The sequence below is a fragment of the Ipomoea nil genome, unplaced genomic scaffold, assembly GCF_001879475.1.
Source record: "Ipomoea nil cultivar Tokyo-kokei standard unplaced genomic scaffold, Asagao_1.1 scaffold0444, whole genome shotgun sequence".
In the NCBI taxonomy this organism is placed as follows: Eukaryota; Viridiplantae; Streptophyta; class Magnoliopsida; order Solanales; family Convolvulaceae; genus Ipomoea; species Ipomoea nil.
This window is the reverse complement of record NW_017616872.1, coordinates 675,991-686,444: the sequence shown is the minus strand read 5'-3', so window position 1 is coordinate 686,444 and position 10,454 is coordinate 675,991. Positions and strand designations below refer to the sequence as shown.

The following is a 10,454-nucleotide window of genomic DNA, read 5'->3' as shown; positions in this document are numbered from 1 at the left end:
TAAAATTATGATCTTGTGCTTTAATATGATTAGAGCCCTAGGGTAAATTGTGGATTTTGTGTTATGATATTCTTGGTATGTTTGGGCGGGATTTTGCATGTTCGGGTATTGGGTTTTAATTATGTTAGAAGTCATGTTAGGAAGTATTTAATGTGATTCTTGGTTTTAATCCACTACTTGATTACGTGGTATCGTCGTTTGTGTTTAAATGTGTCTGGACATGGTTTCGGGTTCCACAAAAGATCCCGGGACCAACTTATTACAAAAGAGTCAGTGGGGGTAGGTGGGGGCAGGGGTACCCGCCACCTACCTACTGCCCCAAAGAAGGCAGCCGGCAGCGGGTAGGCAGGCGACTGCCCACCGGGCACCCACTACCCAGTGTAGCGCCGCCGGCGGACAGCCGGCGGGTGGTCCTCCAACCGCTGATGTTTCCCCGTGCCCCGTGGTGTCCCATTGGACCCCGTTTGTCGTGCCTGAGTCTAGTTTGATGTTTCAGGTACCGTTCATAGGATAAAAGAGTCTTGTGTATTGCATGCTAGTCGAATTGGTATTCCGTTGGCCTAGGTGAAAGATGTATGAACCCCTTAGGCTGATTCCTAGTAATGTGTTTGACCACGCATAAGTTTTATATACATCTTTTCCCCCTCCCTATGTGCTAATGTGGGTTGCATGTGCTTGGCTATGTGTTATGTGTGCATGATACCCCAATTGGTTGCGATCAATTGGCTATACGGGCAGTTGGATGGGTTGAGAACCATCGGCTGTTAACCAGGCCGGTTGCGATCGGTCAGGTATATAAATATATATAGGGCTGCGGTCCACCATTTGGTTGCGATCAAACGTTATAAATGAGCTGCGGTTCATAATCTGGTTGCGATAAAAAATACACACTATTCGGGCTGCGGTCCACCGTTTGGTTGCGATCAAACGTTACTATATGAGCTACGGTTCATCGATAGGTTGCGATCAATCCCCTCGTGCTGCGGTACGAGGCAGGGTGCTTCGGGGCCCGTGTCAGAGCTATATGTGCTGACCCTCATGTATGGGCATGCGATTGGTCATGCGGCACCACCAAAGTGTGTTTATGTGTTGAGATAATGATTGAATACTGATATGTTTGTTGTGGAATGATCTTGTGACCTTAGGGTGTATGCTAGTATCTTTATATGCGTAATTATGATTGATGAATGTGCCTATCCTTACTTGATTGAGTCTATTTTCGATTTTAAATTAGAGTCTCCTAAGTATATATATCTTCCGGCTTCAAAATGGTTTATATATATATATATATATATATATATATATATATATATATATATATATATATATATATATATATATATATATATATATATATATATATATATATATATATATATATATATATATATATATATATATATATATATATATTTTATTTTAACGCGTTAGAGTGGGTTACCAGCATTATTCGCTGAACAGATATATTTGGCTTTCAGGCACAGATGAGTAGCTCCGGAGCGCGCTAGAGGACCCGAGGCTTAGCTAAGTTAGTTCCTTATCGGCCTGCGCGCCGTGATGATGTACTTAACATTGATTTGAGGATTTATGATGTTTAGATAGTTTAGCCTGTGCGTCTGAGTTCTCCAGCTCAGACGTGGCATAGCACCCCCAACAATTATGTCTAGTTATGCTCTGTTTTGGGATTTAATGATAGTATTACCTTTATTGTATAAGCATTCAAAGTTTTAAATTTTTGGGGTGTTACAGTATGGATTTGGAATTTAATCCCTTGGTGCACAACAATACATGGCGGCTTGTTCCTTTTAAATCAGGTATGAATGTGGTTCGCTGTAAGTGGGTGTTTAGAACCAAGAGGAAAGCTGATGGTTCGATTGAGCATTACAAGGATCGTTTGGTTGCCAAGGGATTCAATCAGGTTGCTGGTGAGGATTTCTTTGAGACTTTTAGTCTCGTGGTTAAACCGACTACGGTACGTCTTCTTTTATCCTTAGCTATTTCTCGTGGATGGACCATTTGACAGTTGGACATACACAATGCTTTCCTAAATGGCAATCTCACTAAGACGGTTTATATGCGCCAGCCCCCTGGCTATGAAGACAAAACGATGCCCGGGCACGTTTGTCTCCTTCAACGTTCTTTATATGGGCTTAAGCAAGCTCCCGTGCTTGGTTCACTCGTTTGCTTGATTTTCTGGTTTCTATTGGATTCTCACCTTCCAAGACGGATGTCTCTTTATTTATATATTCACATGGCAATACTCGTTTATATTTTCTGGTTTATGTGGATGATATTTTGGTTATGGGTTCTGATTCGGCTCATGTGACTGCTCTTATTGACAAGTTGGCTCTTGAGTTTAAAGTTCGTGATATGGGTGTGCCCTCGTTTTTTCTAGGTATTGAGACCGTTCCATTGTCTGATGGCATGCTTCTGTCTCAACAACGGTACATGAAGAATATTCTAAAACGAGCAGGTATGGTTGATTGCAAGCCCGTGGCCACACCGGTTTCAACCACGAAGGCCGAGACTGATACCGTGATACCATACGCTGATCTCACTCAGTATCGCAGCTTTGCAGGTGCTCTGCAATATCTCACGGTAACTCGGCCTGATCTTTCCTATGCAGTCAATCGTTTGTGTCAGCACATGCACTCTCCCTCTACTGTGGATTGGGCGACTCTCAAGAGGGTGTTACGGTTTGTAAATGGGACACTACATCTCGGTCTTAAGATTGCTTCTTCTCCTTCTCTGGATATTCATGCATATTCTGATTCGGATTGGGCATGCAATCCTGATGATCGCAAATCTACTAGTGGTTTTGCTATGTTTTTGGGGACCTATCTTGTCTCATGGGTTTGTCAAAAACAACGTACTGTGGCTCGTTCATCAACTGAGGCTGAATACAAAGGACTGACTGATGTCTCTGCAGAGGTTACTGGACTCGTCTCTTTGATGAAGGGAATCGGGTTTGCGCCACCTTCTGTGCCCAAACTCTGGTGTGACAATCTGGGAGCTACTTATCTGTGTGCTAATCCGGTGTTTCATGCTCGCACCAAGCACATTGAGATTGACTATCACTTTGTTCGTGATAAAGTCGCAAAGAAGGAATTACAAGTCAATTTTATTTCTACCAAAGATCAGATAGCGGATATTTTTACTAAGTCTCTTTCGTCCGTGCGTTTTAATTTACTTCGTTGCAAGCTCAATGTTTTGGCTGACCAACCTTGTGTTTGAGGGGGAGTATTAGGACTCTACTAGTAGTATTAGACTAGATCTCTATTATATTAGTAGTATTAGACTAGATCTCTATTTCATGTCTTTATATACTTTGTATCCGCTACTCTTTTGATCAATACACAGAAAATATATTCTCATCAAAATAACTACATATTGATGAACCCTAACTTTTGTAATACGTCTAATATATATAGTCCTCTCTATTTTCTCTTCAAAATTTAATAAAATATTGTATATATATATTTTGAATTAGAATCCAAAAATTAACTTTATTTGTCCATTTTACCCAAACAAAATTTTAATATTTTTTTTTCTTTTATTCAAATCGTAAGTTGTTTTTTTTCTTCTATATCTTCATATCTTCCTAGTGAGGGTAAGAATACCGTGAGCGTTAACAACAATGGATGAATGAGGAAAGAGTGATGGATTGGAGAGGAGTTCAAACTCCATTTTTCTATTTTGTGAAGCTTTGTTTTATTGTTCAGTTGAGCTTGATTTGGTTGAGCATGCTCTCAACAAATAATTCCACTAAATAAATTTTTGTCTTAGACTTTCATAATTTTATTAAATTTAGTCATCAGTTAGGTAATGAGACAAAAATTAGCAAAATCGTTGATGTGTTATTAAAATATGAGAATTGCTATAAACTCAAACAATTGATGACTAAAAAAACGAGTTTTTTTCTCAAAATGGTTTATTGACTATTGCTCATTTTCAATTTTACATTTTGACTTTCAATTGCAATAAATGTGGTCCATCAACTTTTAAAAATTTACCCAATTCAGTCCCCGTTACATATTCAGTCTAATCAGTGTTAAAATAGATTGTATTTTCGTCGGTTTACATATTGTATACCTAATACACACTGAGAAATAGTTGAGGGACCATTTTAGAAATAGTCGAGGAACCATTTTGGGAAAAACTCTTTTATTTATTTCATTTTTGTTTATTTTCATTTTTTAAACTCCATCAAATTAGAATTTCTATACATTTTTTCTTATAAATATAAATAATTGTCAGAATCCAACCTCAAAATTTTAAACTTTCTCTGATCTATAAACTTTCAAGAGAGTCGAGGGGCACCTTCCCCCCCCCCCCCCTCCCCCCACCCTCCCTTCCCCGCCTACCAACGCAGGGCTTAGACTTGGCATAGCGGGGGGGGGGGGGGGGGGGGGGAGGGAGGGGGCGGGAACCGATTGCAACCAAAGGTGACGTGGCATGGGCCAACTATAGTAGGTGGTGGAGAAGGTGATGGTGATAGTGGTTGTCTTGGCGAGAAATTATAGCAACTACTCAACTTGGTGAGACACGTGTGGCTATTGATTGTTGGACATCCAAGTCCTCTTTAGGATTTGACTCAAAAGGAAAAATGACACTTTTCATCTATAAATTATAAGAAGAGTTAATTTCACTTTTTGATCCTAAAACTATTGAGGTGTTATTAATTTCAGTCCACAAATTTCAAAACTATCAATTTTGTACCGTAACTATTCAATTTTTCTCAATTTCAGACCATTCGGCCAAATTGTCGGCAAAAAGCGGCCTGAAAATTTAAAGGATAAAATCCTAAGGGTTATTTTGTCCTTTTATTTGAATGTTACTAGCTCTATTACATTGTAGTATCTGTTCATATACTTTCTCAACCTACTGAAACACAAAGAGCCAATAACGCCTCCACTGAGACTCGAACTCACAACCTTCCAAATAAAAATTCAACCCGGATACCATTAGACCACATAGTCCTGGTTGTCCTTTTATTTACTTCTATTATTCTATTTCATTCTCCTTCACTGTATCAGTAAAGATGACTAAATATTCTGGCGAGGTAGTAGAGCTCTAGCGGTTAATTTTACCACCCTGTGCAAACACGTGTATTGAGAAGACAAAGTGACAAATTCACCATAACTATTCGTCGGCAAACAAGTGCATTTCAATCTCAAGCACCGACTTAGCACTACAACTTTCAATCCCTTTCTTGCTCGAAGACTTGGAGTGCGAGCTCTTTCTTCAATGTCATACCACGCAGAACTCGACGCCGCCAAAAAAGCCACCTCCCACTAATTAAGCTATGAGGAAGAAGAAAGTCGCAATGGAAATAGAGCATGGAGATCTTCTCATCTTCCATTTACCTCTTCAAGGCCCTGCAAACAACATGTTCAATAGCCGAGTTTCTCTGCCTCGCCGGCGTCAACATCACCTTCCTCGTCATCGACCACATCCACCACCGCCTTTCCCGTTACGCCAACATCAACTCGCGTTTCCAGCGCTACCTAGGCTTCCAAATTGCGACCATCGCCGAAGGCTTGCCCGACGACCACCCGCGCAACGGCAACCAGTTCATTGAGATCTTTGACTCCCTCAAGTCGCCGGAGAGCAGGGCGCTATTCAGGGATGTGTTGTGCGGCTAGGACGACGGGCAAGAAAGGGAGAAGAAGAAAAGAGGAGGAGCAAATGACTAAATTGCGGTCAAGATTTTATCCATTAAAATTTTTCTGTCACTTTTCAAAGGCAATTTAGCCAGATGGACAGAAATTGAGAAAAATTAAAAAGTTAGGGTACTAAATTGACAATTTTATAATTTGTAGATTGAAATTAACAATACTCCAATAGTTATAGGGCCAAAAGTAAAATTAACTCTTATAAGAAAATATTATTTTCCGCCTATATCTATTACAACTTTTCGTCTCTTAATTCTCTGTGAAGTTAGTTTTTCTCCTTGAGGCTTGGATTAAAAAAAAAAGGCTATTTCGTAGTGGAGGGACAAAATGTCATTTGTACGCAAAAGAATGACGAAAAACGTCAATTTTCCGATTTTAAATTAAATTTCTCTCAAATTTTATTTGATAATATATAACAGTTTTAATATTTGTTATTTTACTCCTAAAACATTAACTTAGAACTAAATTTAATGAAAATGAAGTTTAATCTACCATACTAAAAATAAAAATGGCATTAATAATGCATAGATGATGAGTGAGTGAGGTGTGTAACTTTATTTTAGTGGGAAGCTAGCTAGGACCATTGTCAACTATACAAAACTGCCGTTTCATTGCATCTGATCTCCTTTCCTTTACGTCAATACATGCAGACATAAATACGCTCCTTCCACAACGATATTAAAGCTTATGCTAACGTTACATTTGACTTTTTTCCTTTTTTAAAAAACAATTCTGATTTATTTACGATTAATAATTAAATTGGATTAAAATTAAACAAGGGTGGTTGGATGGGATTTTTCATAGTTGTAAAGGGTATAATCACTCTATTAGCTAATCAATCGGCACGTGAAATGTATCATTTGACAATTCAACAGATTCTGTTGTCTAAAAATTAACACCCACTTTATTTACGCCTACACTTGTGTGAACCCGTCTTACAAATCTTTATCTGTGAGATGGGTTGAGTTAGGTCAATTCAATATAAAATGTAATATTTATACTAAAAAATATAATGCTAATTATGAATAAAGTATTTATTACTTATATATTACTTATAAGAAAAAATGTACTTCCTCCGTTCCTAATTGATTGTCTTATTTGCTTTTTGCACAGTTTTTAATACAACATATATACCAAATGTTACTAACTTTCTAATTTTGTCCCTAAAAAGTAGGTGTTATTTGTACAAAGTACAATTGTACTTACCTCTAGAAATTTGAAAAGTCAAAAAGGTAAATTGGAAAATGTAGAGTGATAGCTATATTCAATTTTGAAAAGATGACACTATCTTGACAAACTAAAAATGAAAGTAAGACAAGTAAAATGGGACAAATGGAGTAATATTTTTGAAGAAAAATGTGATACTTTTAATCAAAATGTAAAAATATTATATTTTTCTTTAAAAATATTGCACTTTCCATATAAGTAATGTTGGCAAGTGTTTGTTACTTATAAGGGAAAATGTAATACTTTTGAGAAAAATGAAATATTTTCAATCAAAATGTAAAAGTATTACATTTTCCTTCACAAGTATTACACTTTCACATATAAGTAATAAACATTTTATTTATTGTTAGTATTATATTTTTTAGTATAAGTATTACATTTGATCTTGATCCGACCAGTCTCATGTGAGATTGTCGCATATAAAATATATAATATTTTGTTAGCAAAAATATATACTCCGTAATAATTTTTACAAGTCAATAAATATTACATTTTTATTAATATTTGTTTAAGGAATAAGTAATATATTGCAATAAAAATGAAATATTTGTTGGCTTTAAAAAATAGTATATTTTAAGTTTATTAAAAAACATTACTTATTTGATATTCATTGCGCATAAAATAATTTTATACAAGTTTTTGTCGCGCGTGTGTGTATATATATATAATTTTTAGTACATACATGACATACATTACATAATTATACATTGATGATTTGAATAAAATCATACTTAATTACCTTAAGATGAACGATAAACTTGCTTTTTTTTTTTTTTTTTTTTTTTTTTCTACTAGTCTCTTCTCCATACGCAAAAATGTACCCTATAGGGCAAAAGAAAAAAGCTCCGTAACACTATTATATATTTTAACAAATTTCAGTTTGATAAAACAAAAATGTCCTTTCATCCAAGTCATTAAAATGTATGTGAGTGTATACACACATATACACAATGTACTTAAATTCCTTTTAGAATCCAACAATTGTTAAATGACTCAAATCAATGCTTTCTGTACGAGTTTAGTTCAATGGTTCAGTAAGTAATATTTAAGATAATAGACCATGGTTTGAACGCACTAGCATTTGGCCCTATTGAGTCACTGTGACTTACATCTTCTTAAATACTTTGTCAGACCCCAAAGATTCAAACTTGAGAAATTAAAAACTTCCCTCACTTATTTGAGACTTTATTCCCAAAGTGCACTTTCCCTTTTCCTTCCTAATTACTTTCTGACTTTTCAAGTTCCTTTATGAATGGGCACTTTTGTCATTCTAATATGCACTTTGAGTATCAAAATGGGTTGATAAAAATTGTGGACTGATAATAAATACATACTCCGTAGTATATTAATTGTGCAAAATTTTAATGAATATTATAAACTTATACTTCATAATGAAGAACACTTAACTCGAACATGTCCATTTAGTTAGAATGAATTAGAATTTTACACACATAATTTCAAAAATAAGCAAAATTTTTTATTTGATTAGAGGGAATTGTAATTCTACAAATTTGATACGTACAAATAAAATGTAACTATAATCAATTAAAAAAAATGAAATATAATCCATTGAATTTAAAATTGGCAAATATTTGTCCAACACTCATCTGGTAAAGACAAGTTAGGCTCAATATTACACTATAACGTGCCTTTTTGCTCTTGTGGTTGAAAAGAAAATGACGAAACTACCCTGCCCTACGCGGTGCGCTGTAGAAAGTAAAACGTGTCGGCGTTTCTTTTTTGAACATTAGCCTTAGCATTAAGGGCTTTCCCACCACCACCCTACCCTCTTCTGCCCTTTACCCCCAATGTATGTAAAGACACACAAATACTACTTCGACTCTCAAATTTTAATTGTTATTTCTATTCTCTCATTCAAAATTTTAATATTGACATTTTTCTTAAAATTTACATAATAAAGATAGTTTAACATTTCTTGTCACATCAAAAAGTAAAGGTAAAGGAATAGAGAATGAGAGTTCATATTGTAAAATTATTCTTCTTTTTCCAAAAAGATAAAACCCCAATTCTAAAATGCCTAACAAAATATGTGTGAAAAAATAAAACACCATAACCCAGTGATTTAACAGACAAAGTATTGATGCGTACAAAGAATTTATCTATCAAATTTTAATATTGATTTCTTTTTTCAAATACTGTCTACTAAACTACTCAGTTAAGCCCGAACAATAATACATCCTTTTTCTTTTTAGTATACCCAAAATTTTAACGTTGAGACACGATAACTAATTCACTCACTGAATTATAAACATCTCTTTTTAAGTGGGATACCTGGCCTAGCAACACAGCCTTTCTTAATGCATCATCATATGATATATAACAGATAGAGACGTGATGATATATCTAACTTCATCTACAAGTGACCCCTACCCCCTTTATCTATCTGTCAACCCTCCACCGTCCACCGGAACACTCCTCTCTGCCTACTTTCACTTTCTCCTGCTTAATCCATTCAAGAAACCTCTGCAATTCTGTCTTGTGTTTGAAATGGAATTAATAGCCATCAAGATTTGTTTGTTGGCAAGTTTGGTGATATCTACGGCGAGTGGCGAATGGGCTGGATCCAAGTACCAAATCGAGTGCACAATGTGCTCCGCCTGTGACAATCCTTGCACCACCCCTTCCCCACCTCCTCCCTCTCCGCCGCCGCCCTCCACCCTCAACTGCCCTCCACCACCCTCTCCTCCCACCTCAAGCGGCGGCGGCACCAATTACTACTCCCCACCGCCGCCGCCAACCTCCAACTACCCACCCTACACTCCCCCCAGCGGCGGAGGGGTGGGGTACTACTTCCCCCCACCCTACAAGAACTACCCCTCCGGCCCAACCCCTCCGCCCCCTAACCCAATCGTCCCCTACTTCCCATTCTACTTCTACAACCCACCACCTTCTTCTCCATCCATCTCCCCCAAAACCTCTGTACCTTACTTCATCACCCTTCTCCCTTTTTTCTTGTTTTTCTTCTGAAGAAATTAATAAAAATATGAACAGAATAAAGCGTCGGAATCACAGATCTACAAACTTCCATTGATGGGCTTCTTTGATCTTCAAGAAACTTGAACGAGAATGTGCGGACTGGGAAACAGATAGAAGATGAAGCCTGCCTGAGGAGTAATAATCTGTAAATTCTTGACAATTATTTTTCCTTTACATATAAATATATTTATATATTTTTGTCTCATATTTCCTTGTCAATTATTTAGTTGCTTTTACTTTATAGAATCTATGTAACGATAAGGACAGTATTTAGTCAATTTTGCAAATTTGCCAATACCTTCTCTTAAATATAGTTTTTAAATATATAGATTTCACGTATTAATTTTAAATTTAATATTATAAAAAATTAAATTCTATATATATTCAGTTAAATTTTATTAATGGAACCGACACATAAAAATAAGCCTTCAAAAGCTTTATTATTTCCCATAATTTCTGGGGAATTTTACGCCCTGCTTTCTGCTTCGAAATCTGTACCTTTTCTCTCTACTTTAATTTTAAGCATTTAAAAACTCAATAAGTCATATAAATTCA

General features: G+C 36.2%; 1 protein-coding gene across 1 annotated transcript; it reads left to right on the top strand.

Annotated features, from left to right (window-relative positions):
- The first annotated feature begins 9,227 nt into the window (after positions 1-9,227).
- LOC109172878 (leucine-rich repeat extensin-like protein 3) lies at positions 9,228-10,208 on the top strand. The gene has a single exon (XM_019322120.1). The coding sequence runs from the start codon at positions 9,258-9,260 to the stop codon at positions 9,888-9,890; it is 633 nt and encodes a 210-aa protein (XP_019177665.1). The 5' UTR covers positions 9,228-9,257; the 3' UTR covers positions 9,891-10,208.
- The last annotated feature ends 246 nt before the right edge of the window (positions 10,209-10,454 follow it).

Coding starts and splice junctions, on each gene's coding strand:
- LOC109172878 (XM_019322120.1), top strand. CDS start 9,258: ATGATATATCTAACTTCATCTACAAGTGACCCCTACCCCCTTTATCTA.